Here is a 27,115-nt window from a genome sequence, read left to right on the forward strand (position 1 = left end):
CTGCCTTTGTTGATTGCTCCCATTGTCATAGAACCTCTCTACTTGCATAGCCTGGAAAAGTTCTAGTCACTAGAACAATTACAAGTACAGTGACATGAACAAATGCATTCAAAGTGGTGCACTCAATTAAAGACACGTCTAGTTATGGGAATTGGACGGTGGAAGAGAAAAGCAGTATTTAGTGATTCATAGCAATATGAATTAAGAGTGTTCACCTGTTCAAGGTGATGCGCCCCCCATGATGTGACATCTTTAACAATGACTAGTTACGAAGAATCTATCTAAACTTAAGAGCTTCAATTGTTTATTTCCAAAATATAATACTACAGAAGTCTCTTTCAATACATGTACTGAGGAACAGAGGAGCAGCTAACAAAACTATCCTGACTGCTGTGATAGCCCAATGACCACGGAAGAAATACAGAGGAGCTCGCAATACCCTTTTATCCAACTAGAAACTTGTTACTAGAGACTCAATTGTGGCAGAATCAAAGACTGCTCCAAATAATTTGGGTCACAGATTCTCAAAAGCCCAAGTTTGCTTTATCCCTCTGTTCACAGAATGATTGCAAAAGCCTCACAATAGGAGTATTCTCTTTGTTTTAACTGCCCGGTATAATTTGGCACCTCTTCAAATTAATTTACACATTTAGTTCACACCCAAGGTTCTGGACCATCTAATAAAAAGTGAACACAATTCTTCTGTCACCTATTATTCAGCAATTAGTTGTTTTCCTTGAATGCTAAAAAGAATAGCAATATCTAAAACAATACACCTAAAAATGACAGCTGTGGTGTCTTAAAATTTTGCAATAAATCCTTTTAGATTCTAATAAATTATGATCAATTTGCAAAAAGCATGCCATTGCATTTTGTAGTTAGTCAATAAAAGGAAATGCCCATTAAGAAACAAACTGTTGTAATTTGATTATAAATGTTAGCAATTAATAACCCCTTCCTGACTGCTACTGAGTGCCCTCTTGTGGGAAAAGTAAGACATGCAGTCTTATTCCACTAATACAGTACTATTTACAACTGATATACTGTATTCAACAGAATAATTCATAAAACCAAGATTTAGGCACAGAATGCAAATCCACTGACATGTGACAGGTGGAGGGTCACACTCCCAAGTCCGCACTCTGGAAAGTGCCTACACAAATGTCTTTGTTAAAACTATCCTTATTATTAATGAGGGAAGGGAAGGAATAGCTTTACCTTTCTTGTACGATGAACAGACACTGCACCACTTTCCCCCAGTTGAGTCCCTTATGGTAGTGTGGTGTTCCTGAGAAGGGACACTCATACTTTGCTCCAGACTGCCGTGGATAACCAGTCCCGTTCCCCAACACTGCTTCGTTCTGTCTCTACCCCCACAGCTGCTTTCAGCACTTGATCATTCTCCCCCCACCAGATGCTCACAACACTTTTTCCTTCCTCACTAGCCCTCCATTCCTTCTCTTCCTCTCCCTAGTCTAACAGTTCAAACAGCTACTTTCCCAATATTGTGATTCCTTTAGCAGCAGTTGCCAAGCTGGCCCAGGCTGCTGCAGCATCCCCCATTTCTCACATTAGTACTCATCCCTGTTTTTCCTAGGCAACTGGCCTTATGAAATATATTAAAACCAAAATAGGAACATTAAACTAACATCTCATCACAAAACTACACAAATATGCATATATCATCTGCCACATTACATACCCTCCAGTTTTCTTTAGTCAATCTTCAGGTGCTTCTCCTGATTAAGTAGATTTTTACCGCTTACTTACGCTTTTGCACTGAGGTGTTCTGGAAGCCCCCACCTCCACCCATGAATTCAACAACAGACTTCAGATTATTCAGTTTGCAAATGTATGTCTCCTTTCCATAATACTCCCAGATTAACATTCTTCAAACCAACTTTGTAGTGACACAGCTTTGTTTCAACTTAGAGAAATTTACTGTGCTTGTGGAACCAATATTTTATCCAACCAACTTTGGATAAAATTCAATTCATAGGACTGCTGAGCAGTCTTCGTCCCTGCTTGCCAACTTGTGCCGCTATCTTCCAACCTCTGAGCCCAATCTTGCAAAACTTCCTGTGGTACACATTCAGTCTTTCTCCAACCTGTCAAAACACCTCCCTGCAAATTTGGCAGCTCCCATTGTGCCCACTAAATAACACACACACCCCTGATGCCGCCCCAATTTTGAGATGTTGTTCCTGGCTCATTTTTCCTTGGCCACAGAAATCAAGATAACTTAATTTGTCTAGTTTAGTACTGAGGAACTAGAGTAAAATATTATAGAAAGATCAAATCACCACACCTAACAAATGCAGATCCACAAGCCCTTAGGTAAGCATTTTCACAGAGGTTCACCATACTTACAACATAGACATCACTTAGACAGTATTGCTTTCCTTTTCTCTGTCCACGCTGATGAGTATAAACTCCCTTCTGAATGAAAGGTAGAGCATTTGTTCTGTGCAAAATTAAAAAGCAAAACCAAACCTTTAAGTTCATTTCCTGAGCAGTAATGATTTGATAAAATTCTGAAGTTATTCCTTGTTCTACGTACCTATTTTTACCAAATTGCCGATATTCGTATACAGTTAGAGATTTGTCATATGCAAAGAAAAATCCAATCAGTTCTCGACAAGCATCGCGACCATTTCTATAATGGTAACAGAAGCTATCGTAAGTTTTTTAAAAAAATAGTGGAAACCCTATCAACCGAACAGACAAGAACTTGGCACGTTAGGTACATCAACATCTACCATAAGAATAATTTTCTAGATACAAAGTAAATGAACAAATGAATTACTTCCTATGCTTGCAGGCAAATCCCTACCTCTTACCTCCTCTAAGCAAATGAAAGAGTTTTGTCAACAATTTGGGGCTACATTCACAAAACTCTTATTTATGAATGGAGCTTTTCAATCCATTAAAATGTGCATACAGCAGCCCCCTGTTTTGTTCATGCAATGTTAGACTAAGGCCACAGTACACAGGTTGTGCAATATTTCACACGTAGCTTTTTTAGCTTATTATCCTGTCCTTCCTTCGAACTGCAGCTCGGGGTGGTTAACAACCAACAGATAAACCATCATACAAAGTAACACATAAGTCATCAGCAACAATTCAACAGTGAATAACCTCAATAAAAGAGCATCTAAAGATAATTACCCCATTATGCCAACACCAGGGCAGTGTGATATATATATATAGCCTCCTTGCAAAAAATAGTATTCCGTGCCTCCTCTCCTCTATCTACCACTGCCCAGATGCATATTGTCTCAAGTAAACAACTGAAACCTTACAAAGCACAATACTTAATATGTCAAACAATAATTTTTAACCAGTCAGTAATGGTCTAGCTAGCTAGCTGGATCCTCAGACAATAACAAAGCAGTAAAATAAAAACTAATAAAAACCACAAAAGATAGTATCATACCTGACCCTCTTCTCTTTCCTTCAATAGCAGCAGCAGTTTGATTTTACACAGAGAGAGCGCGCAAAGGAGCTAAACTATCACCATTTCCACAGTGGCTTATGGTGACTCCAATCTTACCCACTGTATCTCAGTGATCAGATAATCTTCCAGTGACACCAAGGGCTGCCCTTCCTTCCAACCCTCCCAGCTCTTATACAGAAGGATTCCTCACCTAGTCTGCCACCCTGGGTTGCCTTTCTTCCAAGACTTCCTCAGGGAAAAACATGCAATATTATTTCATTATCTTATTAGAAACTATTGGAGTAAGATATAGACATGAAAGGAGCATCCTCAGTTAAAACATACTTGCGTTACAAAATACTTAAAAAGTTTTAGACATACCTTGACAGTATTCTACCATCAAAGCGTAATTTGTTGGAAAGCACATTTTCAGTTAATGCTGACCTTGTCCTTATTCTGTAAAAATAATTCACAGTATTAGTTAAGATCTACACAAGCAAAATTAAACATTCCTCATGCAAGCTACTTTTGAACCTAAAAACGCTCATGAATTGCGAGGAGAACAAATCATGAAAGCAGTGGGCAAAGTCAACATGTGAATTCCAATTGCTAACAAACCAACAACAAATACAACAGGAAATATGTTCTCACTATTTATGCTATCAGCCACATTCCTTTTTCACAGCTCTCTAGTGGAGATCAACACTGTGAAGAAATTCCTTAATGATCTAAACTGCCCACTTCAGTTCAGCGTTACAATGATGTAGGTAACACTATTTATTTATCAAAATATTTACATCCCATTGTTCTGCAAAACACTGGAGGCAGCTTACAATTACGTAAATGGAAACTATGTAATAAATAAAAAAATCAATTGTAACATTGATGGATGTTCAACCAAGTCATACACAGGGTAGGCCCAATGAGTAGAGAGTGGAGCTGCACCGCTGGCCCTGGCATCAGGCACACAGCTGGGTCACCCCAGGTGTTCAAGAGTTGGCATGGATGTCTCCACTAAAAAGGCCTAGGGATGAATAGCTGCTGCTTGTGCACAGGCTTCCATGCATTAGGCTTCCACATGGTTAGTAATCCCTATGTGTGAGCACACATACAGACTTCTTAAGTGCAGATAGGGCCCACAGTCACTGGCAGAGGAAGGGGGGTGCGGTGGGTACAGTCCGTCCCAGGTGTCATCCCTGAGGGGGGTGACATCGCCACGCCGCCGCCCCCCCCCCGGGACACTCACCCCGCCCCTGCGCATGGCTAGCCCCTTCCCTATGCGGCTCGCCCAACCCCCGGGTGCACAGCATGTACACCGCTCCAGGTGTTGGAGCAGCTAGCTCCACCTCTGCCCACTGCATGTAAGACACTGGTCTTTCCATGATGCCTCCATGAGATTTACACATGAAAGGGGCTACAATTTCCATTTTATCTAGATTATTGACATATGGTAAGACACACTAAGCACTAGATAGGACAACTCCGGGGATGTTACCAAACTGGCTGACAGTTATGAAACTGTAGTAAAATGTTATTATGCACCCTTCACTCTAAGGCCCCAGTATGGTTTTCATACTGAAACACAATTTAAAGCAGTTTTAAAAAAACTTAAAATAAAAAATACAATTAAAAATAAGGTGGGTCCTAAAAATATATATCTCATTTGCCAACGGGCAGGTCAAAGAGGCACATCTTCAGCATTCATCAAGGACTGTATAATAAGGTTGCCAGATGCGCCTCTGTGGAGCAGGAGTTCCACACAATTTAGGAACTGCCATAGAGCATGCCCTCTCCTGGACTGCCACTCCTTAGCTTCTGAACAACCAAGAGGGCCCCCTCTGCTGATCTTAGCATCCTAGAGGGTCTGTAGGGAAAGAGGCGGTCTTTCAGATATTTGGGGGCTAAGTGATTTATGGCTTTAAACACTAAAGTGAACACCTTGAATTGGACCTGCAGGTAAATTAGCAACTAATGCAGATATTTTAAAACTGGAGTTATATGTGATCCAAAGGGAACCACAGTTAGTAATCTTACTACTGTATACTGGACCAATTGAAGTTTCCAAGTCATCTTCAATGGGAACCCCAGGAAAGGCCCAGGGAAGAACAGTTGCCACACGAGGTCCAACAGGCTGTGCTCCAGTTCAATAGCTTTGTTTACTAGAATGAAACCAACCAGAATACTGCTGTCTGGTTGGACACCTAATAATGAACGGTATGTTTATGTTCATTAATTTTAATGGGTCTAGTCTTAGAAAAATTTAGTTGACTATCACCCTTAGTCTCAATCTATAGTGAAGATTGTTGGATTGGTCCCATCAAAATATATGGGCATATAATATGTTCCTGTCAAAATATACTGATGAAATCTTTTAGGGTCCTGTCTCCAAAGCAGAGTTTTTGTAAGGAGCATAGTACAACTGATCAGTGATCTGTTTTGAATAATCTTATTTAAAAGTGTAATTAGAAACGATCATCCAAGGGTGTATATTGCATTTGTTGATCTTTCATCTGCTTAATTCCATTTGTGGAAAAAAGCTAGCTATTACTTTGTTACAAAAAATAACTCATGTTTCTTATACCTGGGCTCTTTCAGATTTAATGATCCAGTTAAAACATCACAATAAGCCACAGTTTGTCTTAAACCATAACTAAATTGTGAATATGAAGAAAAAACAAAACATTTATTTCAAAGACAAAACAGGTCTGAGTGATTGGCTCTCTTTTAGATGAAACAAAGAAACACAGATACACTGTCTTAGATCAACCAAAGCTTCATCTTGAAATAATTTTAAGGCTATATTCAGTAAGACAAGCAAACACAACAGCATATACTTACCTTGTTTCATGTAATGTTCTTTTTCTAAAGCGCAGAGGTGCTGTCCTTAATCCTGGAAGCATAAGATCCTTCTCATAAGTATCAGCATTCCCATTTTGTTCTGGATCACTTATCACAGCTCTAACAAACAAACAAACAAGACCCCAAAAACCCCACATGATTTCATGGAACTAGTTTTATAGAATTAAAATATAAAGTCAAATTCTTACACTGGAACTAGCTACTACATAGAAGACATCAAGAGATAGCTGCAGAATCTATGCATTCAAATTTATGCATACAATTTTAAAATAACGAATGTTTTATCTAAATTACACAGTATAACTAAGTTAGCAATGCTTTCACCATTTAACCCTATTCACAACAAAAGATTTGGTCACAATTCTGTCGCAGAGGCAGGATGCACTGGAAACAAGCACAGGGACTGATGAGCGGAGGGGGAAGTGGGAGAGAAAAAGGACAGGCACACCTGGTGTAGTCTACCTCCTCCCTAAGCTCTTTCTCCCGTCCTTCTTGCCGCTCAGCTCACAGTGCCTCACAACATGATTCTCTTCTGGGTTCTTTTAAATACATGCAACTCCCCATTTACACAGGTGCTATGTTCCGAGGCACCTTGTGTTTAAGTGAAATCACGTATATTGGGAACACCATTGCAAACCCCCCTAAACCTCTGGCAACCCTTGAAAAACACTTTTTAAAAAACCAAAAATCCACCAAACTCCACCACAATTGTTCCCTCCAATCATCCTTGCTTAAACTCCAACTCTTCACAGGCCTCAAAGGATTCTGGGATTTCACTTGCAAAGCTTCATGGGATTGCTAGACACTATTTTCACACCATTTTTGCCATTTACACACTCTTTTAAGGCTGGTTTTGCACTGTTTTGTGCCACTTACGGGTTTGTAGAAATGTGTGTGTGTGTGTGTGTGGTTGCACATGCCTAGAATATGTGTAAATGGGGAGTTGCCTGTCCTCCTTCCCTAACACCAGGAATAGGAATACTGTAGCTCCATGTGCAGGCCTGAGATGATGGCTGTGAACAAGAAAGGAGTATTCTGTCAGCCACAAAGACGAAAAGTAAGGCGGAAGTCCTATCTTGTTCCACATTAGACCTTGCTTGCCAGATTCTTTTATATTTGTTCTACATCCTGTTCAGAGGTACTAGATAACGACCGTTACATATTTACAAAATCAGTTTCGATAGATCTTATGCACCAATCAGCATACCTAAGATAATAATCTTATGGCGTAATCTTATATTTACTCAGCAGTATGCCAGTGAACATAAGGAGACCTTCTAAGTATGCATGCTTAATAAGAGTAGGTTAAGTTTATCATTATCAATATCTTTTTTGTTTTCATGTTTTATGATGCAAATTACTATGTGGATATAGGAAAGTTGGGTTATAGAATCAATAATAAACAGTGACATAATCCAATTGAATTTAGAAATTTCGGCTGCAATCCTGATCCCATTTACTTGGGAATAACCTCATTGAACTCAATACGACTTAATTCACAGTAGACATGGTTAGCATTGGAACCTTAGGCACTTTGAATTAATTTGCATCCATTTTTCTGGAAAAAATACATATATACATTGTATTTATTATCTTTTATATACATCAACATTTATATATCAACATTTGTATTTATTATCTTACCTAGATAACTGATCTATCATTACTTGTTCCACTACAGTTTGTTTTTTTCTTTCTGCTGCTACATCCTCCTGCAAGCAAACATTACAGAGAAAAATATATAATTATAGCAGTTAAGAAAATATTGTTAAAATGTTAGGATCATTTGGATCTCTTAAAAATTAACAGTGGATTAGGGTTGTAAAACTAGGACACACATAAAATGTCACCCACTAAAAAGCTTACACAGATTATTCATAAACTCAGTTATGGTTATTAGAGAGACATTTTTATTCAACTAGATAAGAAAAGATAATTTGAGTGTCTGTCATATGTGCAAATTTCATTCTAACAGAAAGAAAAACTGTTTCCATTACTTCTGCTTCCATTCAGAGCATCACAGCATAATAGACTAGTTGAAGCTATGTGACTACAGTGATATGAATTAATTTTAATACGTTTTATACGCTGCTCAGAAATGAAACACAGTCAATCATATGAATCTTGGATCCTATGTCACTGAGATAAAGCTAAACCCAAGGTTTTGGGTAAGTAGGAAAGCCTCATTTAAAAATACTTGGAACAGAAACTAGTCTATAGAAAATTTTATAACAAGTTAACATTTCCCAGAAGACTTACAGCTTCCAATTTTCTTATGCTGTGCTGTATTGTGTAGGGTTTGCTTGTATAGCATTGCTGCAGAAGGGCCTTTTCATCAAAAACTGTCAATTCATCATATGTTTTGTTTTCGGGCTGTAAATCCTATGTGGGAATAAAACACGTTATCTAGATATTATCACTGATAATCAGTGGCCAAGACCAGCACTCTTGTTGCATTTGATTTGTGTTCCTCACCATCCAGAATGTGCAAGAAACATTTGTAGGTTCTAACCTATGCTAGTGTCCTGCACATAACTCTTTTTTTTTAACTTTCCAGAATTATGAGCTGGCTTAAACTTGCACTGTTCACCTATAAATACGCTGATAAATTGAAATGATGTAGATTTTGAGCACTTGGTGATCCACCTATGAGAACTTATTTCTGCAGTGCTAATTCTGTTCTCTGAATCAAGGCAGTATGCAACTTATAAAAATAGTATGTTATATGAATCCTACATGCATAAATTCTATATACCACCACTTGTCTGAGCACAGTACTTTCACATAAAGGTTAGTAGAGTTCCCAGTGTCAAATGAAGTATGAATGTTACCTTTTCCTCAGCCATTCTTTCTGGAGGTTTGTGTTGTTGGTTATCCTTTGCTTTTTTTTCTGCAACTCTCTGAGAATACTGTTTATATCCCTCTTTCATTTCTGCTTCATACTGCTGATACTTGAGTTTGTATTTATCTGTTGGGGGTGGCAGATTTTCTGGTACTGTCTTTTGCTCCCACAAAGAAAGCTGAAAATGAATCATTGGGAGCAGTCAAAACAGCAACTGCAATTGTGAAAGTTTAATAGCGAACACTTCGTTTTTTAAAAGTTACCAAAAACTATCATGGTACAATTGTAAAATGAAAGTCGAGTTATTTGTCAATAGGGCAGTTTATTATTGTACCAATTAACTACACAATGGGTGAAATGGACAAAGATTTCTACAAACTTCCATTATTATCTTGAATATAGCAATCCACATTTCACATGCAAATCATAAATGGGAAATATGAAAATATAAACTGGCAAACTTTTTCTAAAATAGTTGGGGGGTTTTCAGCATCTGGATGCTTTATTTTTCTATTATTGGACCGAAGCAGAAATATTAATGATTTCGTTATTATTTTGAAACACACACACACACAGTTTTGTTTAATATGTTTCTTTAACTATATTACCTCAGCTTTCTCCAGCTCTGTTTTTCTTGCTGTCTGGGTAAGAGAAAGAGCAGAAACATAAGTGAAATATTTTTTAAAAAGATTTATAGTTAATCAATATAATTCAAACAGAAATTAATTTCAGATATGACTTTAGGGGGAAATTAAATGAGTTATAAATATTTAAGTGCAACCCAATGCTTAATCAGAAGTTGCCTCTAATGAACTCTGTAAGTCTAATGAACTCTGTAAGTCTTACTCCCATCTACACCAACAGTCCTTATACATAACCCAGAGCCACACATGCATATTCTATACACTTTGGTGTTATCAGACAGGACATGCATGAAAGGGTCTACTACAGATCCTTTAATCATGGCCATTCAGTTGAATGTTCCACTGAAACAACTGACTACCATAATTAGTAATGTCATGCAAATGGCTGTTGCAGCTACATGAATGAATAAGACTATTAAGACTATTCCAAGAGTATTAAAAGAACTGGCAGATGTGATCTCAGAACCACTGGCAGTCATCTTTGAGAATTCCTGGAGAACAGGCAAAGTCCCGGCAGACTGGAGGAGGGCAAATGTTGTCCCTATTTTCAAAAAGGGGAAAAGAGAGGACCCAAATAATTACCGCCCAGTCAGTCTGACATCAATACCAGGGAAGATTCTGGAGCAGATCATTAAGCAAACAGTCTGTGAGCACCTAGAAAGGAATGCTGTGATCACCAATAGTCAGCATGGATTTCTGAAAAATAAGTCATGTCAGACTAACCTGATCTCGTTTTTTGACAGAATTACAAGCCTGGTAGATGAAGGGAACACAGTGGATGTAGCCTACCTTGATTTCAGCAAGGCATTTGACAAGGTGCCCCATGATATTCTTGTAAAGAAGCTGGTAAAATGCGGTCTTGACTATGCTACCACTCAGTGGATTTGTAACTGGCTGACTGACCGAACCCAAAGGGTGCTCATCAATGGTTCCTCTTCATCCTGGAGAAGAGTGACTAGTGGGGTGCCACAGGGTTCTGTCTTATTTAACATCTTTATCAACGACTTGGATGATGGACTCAGGGGCATCCTGATCAAATTTGCAGATGACACCAAACTGGGAGGGGTGGCTAACACCCCAGAGGACAGGATCACACTTCAAAACGACCTTGACAGATTAGAGAACTGGGCCAAAACAAACAAGATGAATTTTAACAGGGAGAAATGTAAAGTATTGCACTTGGGCAAAAAAAATGAGAGGCACAAATACAAGATGGGTGACACCTGGCTTGAGAGCAGTACATGTGAAAAGAATCTAGGAGTCTTGGTGGACCACAAACTTGACATGAGCCAACAGTGTGACGCGGCAGCTAAAAAAGCCAATGCAATTCTGGGCTGCATCAATAGGAGTATAGCATCTAGATCAAGGGAAGTAATAGTGCCACTGTATTCTGCTCTGGTCAGACCTCACCTGGAGTACTGTGTCCAGTTCTGGGCACCACAGTTCAAGAAGGACACTGACAAACTGGAACGTGTCCAGAGGAGGGCAACCAAAATGGTCAAAGGCCTGGAAACGATGCCTTATGAGGAACGGCTAAGGGAGCTGGGCATGTTTAGCCTGGAGAAGAGGAGGTTAAGGGGTGATATGATAGCCATGTTCAAATATATAAAAGGATGTCACATAGAGGAGGGAGAAAGGTTGTTTTCTGCTGCTCCAGAGAAGCGGACACGGAGCAATGGATCCAAACTACAAGAAAGAAGATTCCACCTAAACATTAGGAAGAACTTCCTGACAGTAAGAGCTGTTCGACAGTGGAATTTGCTGCCAAGGAGTGTGGTGGAGTCTCCTTCTTTGGAGGTCTTTAAGCAGAGGCTTGACAACCATATGTCAGGAGTGCTCTGATGGTGTTTCCTGCTTGGCAGGGGGTTGGACTCGATGGCCCTTGTGGTCTCTTCCAACTCTATGATTCTATGATTCTATGACTCTTTTCCTCTATAAATGGGTATGGTAGAGCCATACTGAATACAATCATGACCAGTGTATTTAGGGTGGTGATGCATGTTAAACAGTGAATAAGATCACAACATAAAAATGTAATATGTATTTAAAAGTAGAAGTCAAACAGTTACCCTTTTACACTTTTCCAGCACATTTTACGTGCTATAAAATATTTAATTTCTTTTGACAAATATGGGCATTTGCTAAAGTACAAATATCATTTTTCCAAAATTAGGGCATTGAAATATATGCTATCAATACCCTAAAAATAAACATTATTTCATCAAAATGTTAGACACCAGCAAGGTTGTACTGTACCTAATGACCAGAGTAATCCTACTGGGGGCGGGAAGAGAGGAGTGTCCATGTTAAACGAACTGCCGCATCCAATCCATCCTGAGCTTGCACCAGTTGGGACAGAAGCTGGGTAGGAGCAGCTCTTTTCCTGGTAATTCTGGTGCTTTTCCACCCCTCCCGTTTCCCTCCCATTGGTTCCCATGGAAGGGCAATTCACTAAAGCAGCTTCAGGACTGGCATAATTTTATTTCTGGTTTGGGGGTTTAACAAGAGAAAAATTTGGATCATGGGGATTCAATGCCTCCCTCTGTCTGCTCTGGCACTCCCTGCTGCAGCACTCACCTATCCAATGCATCTCTGAATTCAGTTGCGGTACATTGGCCCTCATTCAGTCCACCACTTGGTCATGCACCGCTTATGAATGATCATGCCATGGATGAGTGATGTTTTATTATGGACTGGCATGGCATTCACCAGAAGCAGCAGGTGAGTAGGTCCACATAGCCACCCCAGCCTTGCTGGATGAGAAGAGCAGGCTTTGCTTATACTTTATGTTCTTCCTTCCAAGATAGTACACCCCACTCCTTGTGCCTCATCTCCTATAACCCTGAAGATGATATAGCTTGAAAATATTCCTGTTAACAAACTAACCTGTTGAATATCATAATGTTGTGCATAAGGGCTCTGTAATGGAGTACCCCAGCTGATATTCGAAGATGAAAGTAGTAGACCAGTATGAGGCTGTCCACCACTGTATGGAGTGTAGGGATCACCATCCTAAAATAAAAGGACTTTTTAAATGGCAAAGTGTTATGCTTTGTTAAACTGTTGCAGAATATCAATTGCCCAAGAATTCAGGAAGCAAATTCATAAAATTTATGGACACTGGAACTACACAAGGATGAGCTATCTGACCACATTAGTCAGCCACAAGTATCATGTGTGTTCTGGCAAGAGTTTTATCACACACAAGTAACAATACAAATTTCAGAGAGAAGTGTTGTTTTTTACATAAACCTAATCCAAATAATGCCAATTAGGAGCTGCAAAACAGTTTTCTATCCTGAAATATCACACACAGCTGCATATTCTGCCCAACTTATTAAAAGAATGTTCTAATGAATTCAGAAAATTAGTTAAGATGACTGGTAAGTGACAACTAGGGCAGCATATTCAAGCTAGCACTATGAGATCTAGATATACTATTGTTTTTTACTTCCAGCAACTGCCACATCTAAAAGTTGGTTAATTTTCTGAAATTAATAGATAATTGTTACCTCATCCTCTGAATCGCCCAGCTTTCCCAAATCAAGGCATGGAACTCTGTAGAAAATCAGAAATTAGAAAATGTAGCAAGCTTTCAAAACTTCCTTTGGTTTTCAGATGCCACAATATGTTTTCCTTTCAAGAAGTTTCATTGATTTCTAAAGGGGTCTAATTAAAAAGTTCCAACTCTCCTTTTCCTTATGGAATCAAGTAAAAGAAGAAAATAAAGAAAATAAATGCACTTCGGACTATTTCCATCCCCATTCGCAAAGGACCCTTGAAGTTCTGTGAGGAAGTTCTGGAAGGCAATTTGTTGTTACCATCTCATAAAGCTTGAGCCAGTGAAGATTAATTCTTTTTCACTCTCCACTCAGATAAGTAGCAATTCAACATTGCATTTCTATTACCTTTCTTAATAAATTTATTCTAATTATTTCTCTTATAACCATCCAGTAATCAAGTGAGATATTAATCGTAGTGAAAGTGGGTAATGCATTTGTGAATATTTATGATTTAGAAAGAGGCATTCGGTCTGCTATTAATATTTAGCATCTGAGACCACTCTAGTTCTCAGTGAAATAATTGAAATGTTGAAATGTGTAAAGATTTGCAAGAAGAAAACAGTGCTCAGCAAGGCTCCACTGCCACTAAACGTTATCTATAATAACACTTCTACTTACTTCACCCAGTATACATAGATGCATGCTCAGCAGCAATCCCTATCTTTCTGCCTTCATAGTCCTCCTAAATCCTCTCTAGCTTACAAAGTCTTGATGTCCCCAAACATTCCTTTCACATCAGTCAGCTAGTTTTTCTCCTTTGTCTATGTCTTTCATTCCTGAACCCAACAGCCCTCTGTACCTAGATAACTTTATTCCCTATGTAAAAATTAATTTTCAAGTACAAAACTTGTTTAAAAAGCACATGAAACTCTGGAATAATTGTAGTAAAAAGAATGATACATTTCTCTCTACATAGTTTTCTTCAACGTATTAACTTGTTCATTGAGAAATACGTGAAAGCAAAGTAACATATAAAAATAAGAACACGGACCCTATAGATGCATACACACATGCACACACACACAAAATAAATAAAATTTGATGAGAATTACTATTTCTCTTTGTAGAATTATGTAAGAAAAGTCTGGTACTAAGAAATTCTTATTTTCAGAGAGTTAGAGCTAGAGATCCTAAGGCTGAAGTTCTACTCACGAAAGCAGAAGGTAGGATTTTTGGGGGATTCCCCCTTCCCCTGCAAATCTGCTCTGGAGGACTGGAATGCCCTCAAGAACAATGTGGTAGGTGGGGAAGGAAGAGACAGGAGGAATCTGAGAAAATAGCCATTCTCCTTCCAAGAGGAACAGCATCCACTGGACCAGCTGACCTTCCATTAACAGAAGGAAGGGCTGCTTTGGATTCATATGAAATGAAAAACGTGACAGTGCTGTGAAGGGGTAGCGGGGGGAGACAGTAAAAAAAAACATAGGCAGTAAAAAAAATGAAAACATTGACTTACTCAGCTGGTCGAGGGCCATGTTTTGTTTTTGTATGTGGCCTCCATCCCTAAGGGAAGAAAAAAATAGAACCATGTTTAATTCCAGGGTTTTTTCCATATTTCTAAACCCTAAAATTTGAAATCTTTTAAATGAGTATCAATCAGGGTCGAAATACATTTAAATGATGGGCACAGTAGGGGAGAAACCAAGGTTTGTTCTTGGGTTTACAGCATGTGATTTGTCTGGAATGAGACAAACCATAGCCCCAGGATTGGATGACACATTAAACCTTGCAGCAGTGCAGCAGCAGGAAGACCAGGGTTGCAGCAGGAAGACCAGGGTTACAGTATTTAGTGACATGTCAGTTTAGTGACATGGTATTTTTCATACCACAACAGGATAGGACAGATGTGGTGTCTGATAGTATGTTGTAACAAGGGATTTTTTGAAAAATTATAACATTAGCAATGAGAGACAAATAGGAAAGAGGATTCAATACTGAACTTCACCTACCCTATGTACCAAGGAGAATGGTTAATGATTGTTTAAATATATATATATTAATCTTTAATATGCTCAACTTACTTGAGCAAGTTTGTAGTTCCTTGAGGACAGGGCTGCTTGCTTTCTTGGAGATGCAGCAACTCCTTTAATCTCTAAATCCATTTGAATTCAGGTATTAACTACCTGTAAAAAAAAAAGAAGGAAAGGAAAAAAAGGTTATTCTCACAGGATGGGAGAAAGAATGACTTGTGCTAAGAAGGATATTAACAAAACAGTATTTCCTATAATAATTAATTCCCTCTTGAACTGCAGTTCTCTCCATAAGCATTCAATTCAGTTACCGCAGGTCTCAATTTATTCTTTAAAATGAGAGCATCTATCAGCTTTAATAAATTTCATACTTCAGGCTCAACCAGATGCAGCTTGAAACCAGAGTTTCAAAGTCCAACCTTGGATACTGTAAGTTCTAGATTTTCATTTCAACATATAAGCACAAATTAGCCATTACACTAAGGTTACCATATTTTTTCCAATGAATCCGGAGACACTTTTCAACTTCAATGGATTTTGTATGGGGACTGGTTTGTAAATCCGGGGACTGTCGCTGGGAAACGGGCATGTCTGGTAACCTTACATTACACCATGAAGGACTTTTCCACAGTTTTATTCAATTTTCTCATATGCCTACAACAAATAAATTAACTCAGGGATACATGATCAATACATGGAACAAACCTGTTAAATGTACTAAAAAATAATGAAACCTCTATTTATATGGGTACCAGTGCAAAGTAGGCACCCAGTCAGAAGGGTAGAAATATATTTTAAAAAATTAAAAAATTGTCCAGTAGCACCATAGAGACCAACTAAGTTTGTTCTTGGTATGAGCTTTCGTGTGCATGCACACTTCTTCAGATACGAAAGCTCATACCAAGAACAAACTTAGTTGGTCTCTAAGGTGCTACTGGACATTATTTTTATTTTATATATATATATATTTCTACTGCGTCAGACCAACATGGCTACCTGCCTGAGTCAGAAGGGTGACTTGTTTCAACTATGATGTAGTACGCTTGCAAGCATGCATAGAACAGAAGACAAGAGGGAGTATGACATTTGAAAATAAGAAATATTGTATGGGGAGGTGCCAAATATTGTCCTCTCTCAGGGCACCATACTGTATTACCAAAGTCCACCCCTGAGCATAGTTTCCATGATGGCTAGTAGCCACTGATTCACTTCAACTAGAGCCAGGGCCTTCTGGCTCAACTAGAGCTGGCCTCAACTAGAGCCAGGGCCTTCTCGGCTGCGGCTCCAATCTGGTGGAACGCTCTGTCACAAGAGACTAGGGCCCTGCGGGACCTGACATCTTTCCGCAGGGCCTGCAAGACAGAGTTGTTTCACCAGGCCTTTGGTCAGGGCGCAGCCTGACTCCCTCCTCTGGCAACCTGCACAGAGTTTTGCTTAATGGTTGCCATCAACTTGATTTTAATTAATTTTTATAATGAAATATTTTTAGAATGTTGGTTTATTTGATTGTTTGATTATTTGATTGTTGTTAGCCGCCCTGAGCCCGGCTTCGGCTGGGGAGGGCGGGATATAAATAAAAATTATTATTATTATTATTATTATTCGAAGACTCAGTTAGGGTCTGGGTTGTGCTGTCCTTTGAGGACAATGATTCATCTCTCATTACTGGTGGCAGAGCCAGTAACTATGGGAGGGCTAGCCAGGCTTTTTGTCCTGGGGTTAAGCTTCCCGAGGGGCGCCACTGAGGCTCCCCGCTTGTGTGTGTGTGTGTGTGTGTGTGTGTACACTTGTACGCAAAAGAGCATATGCGCGTGGGGGGGTGCCAAACTGGTCTTTGACTGGGGTGAAATAAAGCCTAGTTTTGCCCCTGCTGGTGGTAAACGCTGTAACCCTGCCTGAGTCCATAGAACAGGGCGGGTAATAAAATATATTGACTAAATCATAGATTTAAACCAGCAGACCTGTTTACAGAACCACAGAATGGCAGAGTTGGAAGGGACCCTCCTCTGATAATCTACTTCCCTCCCGCAACAACATTAATATCTGCAAATAAATATATTGGGGAGGGGGCTGCCCTGCAGGACAGTTTTTAAAGTAACTTGGGAGTGATCTAAAGCTATGGTTTTCCCAGTAGTGATGTATGGAAGTGAGAGCTGGACCATAAAGAAGGCTGATGGTCGAAGAATTGATGCTTTTGAATTATGGTGCTGGAGGAGACTCTTGAGAGTCCCATGGACTGCAAGAAGATCAAACCTATCCATTCTGAAGGAAACCAGCCCTGAGTGCTCACTGGAAGGACAGATCCTGAAGCTGAGGCTCCAGTACTTTGGCCACCTCATGAGAAGAGAAGACTCCCTGGAGAAGACACTGATGCTGGGAAAGATGGAGGGCACAAGGAGAAGGGGACGACAGAGGACGAGATGGTTGGACAGTGTTCTCGAAGCTACAAACATGAGTCAGACCAAACTGCGGGAGACAGTGGAAGACAGGAGTGCCCGGCGTGCTCTGGTCCATGGGGTCACGAAGAGTCGGACACGACTAAACGACTAAACAACAACAACAAAGGCAGGTGGGCCCCCTGGGACTTCCTTTGGGCTCTGCTACATATTTAGCTAGCCTCGATGGCGGCGCCTTCGGGCACTTCGCCCCCTTGCGCGCAGGGGATCCCTCGGGACTCCTTCGCGCACGGTCCCGTTTCCTCGCCACCAGAAGCGCGCGCGGCCGCGGAGCTCTCACCGCCGCCTGCCGCCGGGCTGGGGATCCGCGGCCAAGCACGGCGGCCGCCTCTCGGTTAACGCGACTCCGTCCATGGCTCCTAGTTCTCCCTCTTGGGGCGGCGAAGGCGGCCCGTCAACAAATCTTTTCTCTCACACGCGCGCGCGAACTCTGTGGAGGTCCGACTTTGAAGCTAAGCGCGGCGGAGAAACGGCGGTTGGAATTTGAAAGGCCCCGCTAGTTTCTCCGTTAGCGGCTGCCGGGAGGGATGCGTTGGGCGCGCGCGGTTGCCTAGGCGACCGGTAAACAAGACGGAACGCCTCCCGCTCCCTCAACCGCCACTTGGGCGCATTAAGTTGAAAAGACGCCCCGAGAGGCGAACGGGGAGGCCGGGCGAGCGCCCCGATGATCTGCCGCTCTCACCTCAGGGACGACGTCCCTTCCTTCCTCGGCCTATTCCCGCATGGGCGCTTCCTTGTCCAGCCTCCTTCCCAGCCCCACCTCTGCTCTCTCTTCTGGACTTGTTCCGAGGAAGCAATCCGCGAGCTCCTCCCTAGGAAGCGAGCCTAGAGCTGCTGGTGCTGCCCTAGGAGGGGCGCATAGAGACGGGGGGGGGCGGATGTAGGGAAGCGGGCACCCACCCACCGACCTTCCCCTAAAATCGCAGAGAGTTGCATTTGTCAAAATGCGACAGCTCCTCACCTGGAGCTTGCGCACTTTTTTTTAACAGGCATACCTACAAGCGGGAAGGAGGGGCGACTACTAAAGGCCACCGTTGCAACAACCTCTCTACTCCGTACGCTGCTACCATAACAACATCGCGGTGCTCAGGACAAGTCCCGGGGGGCAAGTCCACAAATCGGATTACGAGGTATATATGAGCCAACTTTTGCTACTATGATTGCCTTCAGCTGCCCCCGTTTCAGCCAGCAGCCCTGGTTTGTGTGTTTTTATAAAGTTCCTGCACCGGCCAGTTTCTCCTAATGCAAGAAACCACTATTTGGCTCATGAACCCAAACAAGCATGGTGTTGTAAGATGGAACCATATTTTTTTTTCCCCGACACCCAGGCTGCAGGGCAATCCGTGTCAGGTTTTTCTATCCTGACAAAAGTTTTCCCCCTCATAATGTATTTTATGCTGCTCTCAGTAATGGATACAGTATTTTGAAATTAAGTTTACTGTACGTAGAATACACAAGTGTGAATTCAAATATAGCTTTATTTCTGTTAAATAAATTATGACACATGTGTAATATGTCATGTTTTGTTGCTCATCAGAGGATGCATTTACATGATTTTAAGACCTGCTAAGGAAAAGATTATTATTATTATATCCTTATATGTAAAACCACCTATGATTAATACTTCTTCAATCCTACTGAAGCCCTATTTAAAAAACATTTGTCATAGAATTCTGTCTTCATAGTATTTGCAGGGATCAAATAAGTAAGAAATATTTGTCCTCAAATTTCAAACATAGGGAACATTTTTCATCTGTTTTTGTCCACTTACACCTAAATATGGGTTATATGACACCCCATCAGGTAAGTTACTACATTTCACTGTTGTTAGCTAGTCAGTTTTTCAATACAATTTTCAGGAAGCCTGGCAAAAATTATTAAGATTGGGGTAACAGATAGAATTGTACAGTTGGAAGGAACCAACTCCCTGCAATGCAGGAATCTTTCACCCAACATGAGCCTCATGCTCTACCAACTAAGTTATCCCAGTACAGTACCTTTCCACAGTGAATTGTATAAACTTTCCAGAGTATTTCAGTTGTTTCAGAACAAAAGTAAAAAAACAAAAACAAAACAGGACTCACTGCTTATCAGTACACAGTATTTGCTCCAAATCCTTTCTGTGGAGACATTCGTGTGAAACATGTAGACTTGAAAAGTAAGAAATTGGAAAAAAAATGTATACAACATAATCTGTTACCATTCCTTGACTTTAATAGTTGTAAAAAATACATTGCATCTTTACAGTGTAGTGGAATACTATATAGAGCTTTTAGGGTAATATATACAGAAATACCTTTATATAGAATAAATAGAAAAGTTTCATAAATATATTGTTTCAATGCATATTGCAGCAAATGTGAATCTGTTCCATAATAATTTAAAAGTGCATTATAATATGTGCAATAATTCATCACAAGTTATTAAATATAACTTATCTTATCTACCTAATTCATTTTTAATACGTCGTCTTAACCCAGTCTCTGGTTCTGCTGTTTCTTGCTCAGTTACTTCATCATCTTCCATCTTCTTTGGGTCTTCCGGTGGTCTAAGCAAGAACTCATGATCATAGTGCTTATGCACCTCTTCATCACAGTGTTCCTCAATATCTTCAAACAGCTCTTTATGCCCACAGTTTTCATTATCACCCTCACCCATCTCTGCCTCAGGATGTGAACTGAATGACTGAATAAGATCTTCAAGCCTCTCTTGGCACGTGTGGCTAACATCTGAATTTTAAAAAAAAAAAGAGGGGAGGGAAGAAAATGGGAGATTTAAAATTATAATTAAGTCCACTGTCTGTATAATAATTAAAACAAAGCTGCTATCAGAAAATTGCAAATGAGCGACCAGCTTTATTATAGATGGCAGTATACACTACATTAAAGTATACAGTTCTGTAACTTGTCTATTAAATCATAAGTAATGCTTCTTTTGTTCTGTAGCTTAAACAAATATATAGATAATTCACAGGCCCACCTTCCTCTATAAAAATGAGTGGGGAACCCCATAGAAGCCGCAGATCTGCATCTACTAATAATGTAATGAAAGGGTGGGCAACCTTTGGCCTGTTCTCCTGTGTTCCCCAAACCACACCTATCTGCCCTACACCTTATGTCAGAGCTTTCCAAACTTTTCATGTTGGTGACACACTTTTTAGACATGCATCGTTTCATGACAGTAATTCAGTTTTACTAGCAAACCAGAGGTTAAACTAACCTCTTTCCAGCGCTGGGAGGAGCGCAGGGAGTGTTCACGCAACACCCCTACACATGACAGCTGACACACATGTCGCGACACAGTTTGGAAAGTTCTGCCTTAGGTCATATATGGTCAGGTAGCGGTGCAGCTGGTTCAGCTGCATGCCTAAGTATTCCATGGCAAACTCAATAGCACCACTGATTCATGCAGAAAGCAGGTTTGAAGTCACAGCCTATCAGCCAATGGGCAGTGAGTTCAAGCCTGTTAGATTAGCTATGACTGTGCTCCCAGCCCTATGCTCAGCACTGTGGTTCCCAAGTGTCCAACAAACAGCTGAGTGTTAGACACTTGGAAACTACTGGACAAGGACTTGGGACAGGTTGGCAGGACAGCCTGCCTGTTGAAGTTGTCCAACATAGGTGGGGACAATTAGCAATCTGGCCTGCTGGGCTAAAAGGTTTCTCCACCCGTGTTCTAATGGGAAGGTATGCTGTGCCCTCTAATTGCTTAGAAAGAACAATACTACACTATACCACCAAGTCATACAAATATGTCAAGACCCGCAAAATCATATGCAAAACCTTCAGCCAGAGTCTCAAGCAGGGGTTATTACAGTGTGATTTTAACATACTAAAGATGTAAGTACCTTCTGGTTTCATTGTCGATTTGTCCAATCCACTTTCTTTCATCAGCTTCCTAATGGACTCAAGCTGTACCATAATTTCATCTTTCTGTTCCGAAGCCAAGGCATTAATGCTGACATGAAATTAATTGAAAAGTCAGCAGGTAGTAATAGAGAGCAGCTGTTAATATGCCACCAAAATTCTTTTTCTAGCCCTCTTATAAGAAAACTCTCACTGATATATTCTTATGACAGCACTTAAGAATCAGACAGGCTGTGGAACCATCTTTCAACTATGCCAGTCACTAGGGACCACCTTTCATCACATCAAGGAAGCAATAGGAATTCTCCTGCTGTCAGGATTCTGCAATCCAGATTAAAGCTACAGGACACAAACTGGCAAGTGCAAAGAAGCAAACAACACTGTATTGATAATACAGGCACAAAATCTAACTGTGTCTGCCATGATGTGGGCAGAAGCCGATAAATGTACCTATGTAATATTGCTCAAGACACATGCAAAAGAAGAGATCCAAGATATATTCAAACTCTCATCTACTTATCTACCACTACAGTGGTACCTCGGGTTACATACGCTTCAGGTTACAGACTCCGCTAACCCAGAAATAGTGCTTCAGGTTAAGAACTTTGCTTCAGGATGAGAACAGAAATTGTGCTCTGGCGGCGCGGCAGCAGCGGGAGGCCCCATTAGCTAAAGTGGTGCTTCAGGTTAAGAACGGTTTCAGGTTAAGTACGGACCTCCGGAACGAATTAAGTACTTAACCCGAGGTACCACTGTATTAGTCTAATAAATGTTTAAATGGGTCATTCAAGTGATACTGGTGTAATTTATTTTTCAGTCGTAAAATATTCAGACCTATAAATACTCCAAATGCATGAAAAGCCTGTATGAAGAAAACTTAATATTGGCACCTTGAAATCTGAATTACTCATCCAGTCTTGTGTAGCCTACATTACCAAAATGCTATTTAGGGTCTAGGAAGGGAATGTAAAGATTGTTCCAGTAATATTTTTAATATAGTCAATTATTGTTAATGCAGAAAATATGGAGACAGCACAACAATTCACATGCTAATATTCTTGTGATGTTTAATCACATTTACCAACTCACAATTGTCTCAAGAGCTGAAATATTACTAAATCAAATCCCCACCAAAATACTCACCAGCTTGAAAGTGGATCTAACTGATTCAATAAAGAATTTAACATTTTCTCTGTCTGTGCTAGATGTTGCTCCAACTCCATAAGCTGGCGTTCTACAAGTGAGAACAAATACTTTTAAAGCAGTGTTGCTAATAGGTATTTAAAAACCAATAATCTATTTTTCTACTTTTCCAGAGGAGCTATGGAACTGGACTAAAGCATTCAAGGGCTGTAATCCTAAATCTATTTTTATATTTAAAAAAACCAAGTTTCACTGAATTTACTTCAGGATAAACATGATTGGGATTGCATTATAAATAATACAATGCAGAGAAAATTTGAAAAGGTCATTTTACCAGCAAAATTGGCTAGGAAAAAACAGCTTCACTTATTTGATTAAATGAGCAGCATTTGATCTGGCAGACATTTTTTCCTAAAAACCAAATACATACATTATCAATACTTGCAAGAATTCTGTTCTCCAAAGTAGATTGCTGTAGTCTGTGCTAAGGAATAATGATACAAAGTAGCTTTGCCATAACTATCAGTAAGCAGTGAGTGGAATGCATTTTCATGAATGCACTCGACTCATAAAACAGCAGCCCAAAAAGCAATTAAGATTATACAGTTCCACCAATTTGATTGCTGCTCACACAAACGGGGGAACAGAAGCGCTGTAGAAAAAATATATCAAGATTCTTAAGCTGAGGTGTGATTGCCTGAACTACTATGTGCAAACTGTATGATAAAGATCTCTAGGCCGGAGATTTCTGAATCGACTTCTACCTGTTTCTTTTGTCTTAACTTCTGTAGTTTTTTCTTGCTTGGATAAGCTTTCCTCTTGAGATTTCATCTATGAAAGAGTAAACAAAATTTACCACAAAAGCTTTTAATATTGAAAATAACTAAACCTCAAGAAAACGTTTCACTCGTTTGGATTAATGTGAAGACACGAGGCAGGTAATAATACTTTATCTTGGAAATATAGTGTAATCCAAAACATATTTCCCCATCTGCTTGATTTATGTTTCAGCCTCTTTATTCTCACTGACTTCACTATGACAAAACCAGCATCAATCCAAAATTTCCAGTTGAACTAGGCTGAAAACTAGCCCCTTCCTAGTCATAATGCTTTAACTTACAGTTCAGTTTTCCTGATTTAGTCATACCGATTTTAGTATAATTTATTTCAGATACAATCCTAAGAATGATTAAAATTCCCACTACTGCCTTTTGTGATCTGAATTCTGTATACAACACAGACATTTCTCTAATATCACAAAAGCCTTTCTAATAGAAGAACCTTTGGGAGACACAATTGTTGCTTATACTCCTAACCACATTTATTGGACTATAAAAGTATTTACAAGTCCAACCTAAGGCATTTATATTTCATTCTTTCCTGAGAAAGCAAAGGGCTCCAATACTGGAAATACATATATTTATGACCAGGTTGCAAACTTGTTGTGGAGAACCCAGTATGCCAATGCATATTTCAACTGTTGCTGGAGAAATACACTTCTCCACTTGGTTATCATTTCCACTTCCACTATCAGACTAGGTGACTGCCTATCTGTAGACACCCTTTCCTGCGATGCAGGCCCAACCACCTCCAACTCCAACTGGCTTTGCTGTTGACTTCTCTCCTTTTTGGAGTCAATCATTTGCCTAGGCAAGGGTTGTGCTTGCTGATATGTTTGTTTTGCTGCCTGCTTGAGCATAGAGCAGGAAGCTACTTGAGGGTTTCAGCTGAATAGGATGGTGAGGGGAGGATGTGGCATCCTAATAATAATAATAATAATAATAATAATAATAATAATATTGTATTTCTACCCCGTCCATCTGGCTGGGATTCCCCAGCCACTCTGGGTGGCTTCCAACAAAAGATTAAAAATACATTAAAACATCAGTCATTAAAAACTTCCCTAAACAGGGCTGCCTTCAGATGTCTTCTAAACGTCAGATAGTTGTTAATTCCTCTGACATCTGATGGGAGGACATTCCACAGGGCATACGTCACTACCGAGAGGGCCCTCTGCCTGGTTCCCTGTAACGTCACCTCTCGCAGTGAGCGAATCTTGTCTTGTTTCTGCTTTGAGTCAGAACAGAGACTGTTCTAAAAGCTATGTGCAGAGGCATCATTATCATCACCTTTTCCTGCATTGTTCCAAAGTTGTTTGGGAGTGGGGCATGGCAGTGTCATTATCATTACGCACATGACTGAACAAATCCCAGTTCTGTACAACTACGTGGATCATAAATTCTCTTGCTTACTAATAGTTACCTTTAAGAACTTGTATAAAGCAAATACACCCACACCAACAGCATACAAGGGCATGAGTGTTAAAGCAAAGTCTTTGCCATTCCCTCTAGTCCGCTCAGTCTTCATCTCCTTCTCCATTGCATTTCTCATTTGTTGGATGCTTTGGTATGTTTTGCTTTCAGAACCCTCTGAATTCATCTGTGACTGCAAGATTCTCTCAGATCCACCTGAAAAACAAATAATACATACATACATGTAATACATACATGCACATACAAACAGACTAAAAAAAAAAATGAGAAGCACTCAAGTCTGTGAAGAAGAGAATTGTTCTGCAGCATGGAGAAATCAGCTTCACTGTGGAAAGCAAATCCAGGTACAGTCTCAATGCGATAGTGTGAGATTGGCTGATGCTAATGAACATGACAAGAGGCTTCTCCACTCCACACTTAAAATTAGCCCCTCTTAAAAACTCTTATGAGTCTCCTCTTTGCAGATGGAGCTCTGCGGTCACATCAGACACAGGAATTGGCTGGGAATGTTTTAATTTTATTTTGTGCTATATGTTGACATTTTGTTTGATTTTATGTCTTGCTGGAGCTTGAAAGACTGCTATACTTTAGCCATCTTACAATGGAAAAGCAACATTAAAGTATAAACAAATAAAGCAAGTTATGAGCAACATTCAGTTAAAGCACAAAACACATTTCCCATTCCCCAAAGCTTTGACACACTGGCAGAGTAACAGAAGTATGGAGCCTACTAGTATATTAAAGGGGGGGGATTAGGATAGATTAAATCTGAACTAAGGAGACATACCTAATGCTGCTATAGGAATGGCTGAAATTTTAATTTCTAATTTTCTTGATGGATTTTAGGCCAAAAGGAAGTTAGCCAGGTTTCCCCCTTGAAAATATTTATCTTCCAAGACTTTATCAATTTTAAGAGCATAGAAACAAAAGTGGGTTTTTCCTCATTCTGCCCTAGAAGTTATCTTTCCCAGTATGCATAAAAGGCAGAAAACGCCAGTTTTTCACATTCCTTGGGACTAATTCAATACTACAACTCAAAATATTATTATTCAAAAAAGAAAAAGAAGAAAGAATTAATGAGTTCAAGGGGGAAGGCAACATCCAAAAGTTGGAACTGTTTCGTAGCACACTAATAACATAAGTGACACCAATGACGGTTAATGGCCAGCATCACCTTTCTCCTCCAGTATCACCCATACCTTTGCGGCAAAAAATATATTTTAAAATGGGGGCGGGACTTAAGGAAGATTGCTTGGAAAAAGGATCCTCTTGAAAGAAAAACACAGTTCGCTAACTAGTCTAATGAAGCTCCCTCGTTTCCCTCTATAACCGGACTGCAGGGATGGGAAGGGGAAGGTGGCCGACACCATATACCGTGGCGCTGCTGATGGGGATCGTGGCGACCAGGGGAGGCCTTGGTCCCCCGCGGGGACCTGCCGCTTCCGCCGAACATCCTCGGCATCACCACGAAAACGCAGAGCACCAGCAAGACGGAGATGAACACCTGCTGCACCGACGACAGCACCATGGCGGCAGCGGTGAAAGGAACAGCAAGAACGGCAGCAGCGGACGAAACGACCAAAAGGAGAAGCGGAGGGCGGCAAAAGACCCTTGGCCAGCCGGGAATCGTCGAACGGCTCGTGTAACGGTGGCAAGCCTCCTGGGGAGAGCGAGAGTCAGCAGCGCAGGAGAGAGGGAAGTTGGGAAAGGAAACCATTAACGTGGGAAGGGCAACTTCCGGCCACGCGACGCCTCCGCTTTTCCTTTCTAGCGCCCCCTTTCGGGCTCCAGGCGACACGGGAAACCGAAGCGCCTTTTGCCTTCGTGACGCTCTTCATAGGAAATTAGAGAGCGATGTTAGCTAGCTGAACTCGGGCTAGACCCATTGACGCTAATGGGCCTATCGGCTCTCTGATGAAGGGAAAACCCGCGCGGCTTCTGCCGGTTGCCTATACTGTATAGAAACGGCGCCCCGAAGTGGCCAGAGCCTCCGCCTCCTCCTCCTCCTGAGGGCGGGAATACATCGTCCCGAGGCGGCTTGGGGGGCGGAGCCAGGAGGCGGA

General features: G+C 40.5%; 2 protein-coding genes across 3 annotated transcripts in view; both read right to left on the bottom strand.

Moving 5' to 3' along the window:
• CAPS2 (calcyphosine 2) overlaps positions 1–18,553 on the bottom strand; it is a 31,776-nt gene extending 13,223 nt beyond the window's left edge. The window contains exons 1-13 of one of the 2 annotated variants that reach the window (XM_083574529.1): positions 18,453–18,553; positions 15,366–15,467; positions 14,801–14,847; positions 13,294–13,339; positions 12,668–12,793; positions 9,746–9,778; positions 9,127–9,315; positions 8,555–8,677; positions 7,940–8,007; positions 6,275–6,394; positions 3,818–3,892; positions 2,561–2,656; positions 2,371–2,464 (exon numbers count right to left, since the gene is read on the bottom strand). In XM_083574529.1, coding sequence (XP_083430655.1) covers positions 2,371–2,464; positions 2,561–2,656; positions 3,818–3,892; positions 6,275–6,394; positions 7,940–8,007; positions 8,555–8,677; positions 9,127–9,315; positions 9,746–9,778; positions 12,668–12,793; positions 13,294–13,339; positions 14,801–14,847; positions 15,366–15,446 — 1,098 coding nt within the window. In that variant the 5' untranslated portion in view covers positions 15,447–15,467; positions 18,453–18,553. Of the gene's footprint in view, positions 1–2,370; positions 2,465–2,560; positions 2,657–3,817; positions 3,893–6,274; positions 6,395–7,939; positions 8,008–8,554; positions 8,678–9,126; positions 9,316–9,745; positions 9,779–12,667; positions 12,794–13,293; positions 13,340–14,800; positions 14,848–15,365; positions 15,468–18,050; positions 18,306–18,452 lie in introns of those variants that run through there. The other variant, XM_083574528.1, reaches the window with a different exon arrangement.
• Positions 18,554–19,964: 1,411 nt separating this feature from the next.
• CCDC107 (coiled-coil domain containing 107) lies at positions 19,965–26,769 on the bottom strand (the record flags this gene model as incomplete). Its single annotated transcript, XM_083574687.1, has 6 exons — positions 19,965–20,499; positions 21,618–21,727; positions 22,780–22,870; positions 23,544–23,610; positions 25,042–25,247; positions 26,427–26,769. The coding sequence occupies 6 exons, from the start codon at positions 26,767–26,769 to the stop codon at positions 20,210–20,212; spliced, it is 1,107 nt and encodes a 368-aa protein (XP_083430813.1). The 3' UTR covers positions 19,965–20,209.
• Between the last annotated feature and the right edge of the window lie 346 nt (positions 26,770–27,115).

Source organism: Podarcis filfolensis, assembly GCF_964270895.1.
Source record: "Podarcis filfolensis genome assembly, chromosome: 10".
Lineage (NCBI taxonomy): Eukaryota > Metazoa > Chordata > Lepidosauria > Squamata > Lacertidae > Podarcis > Podarcis filfolensis.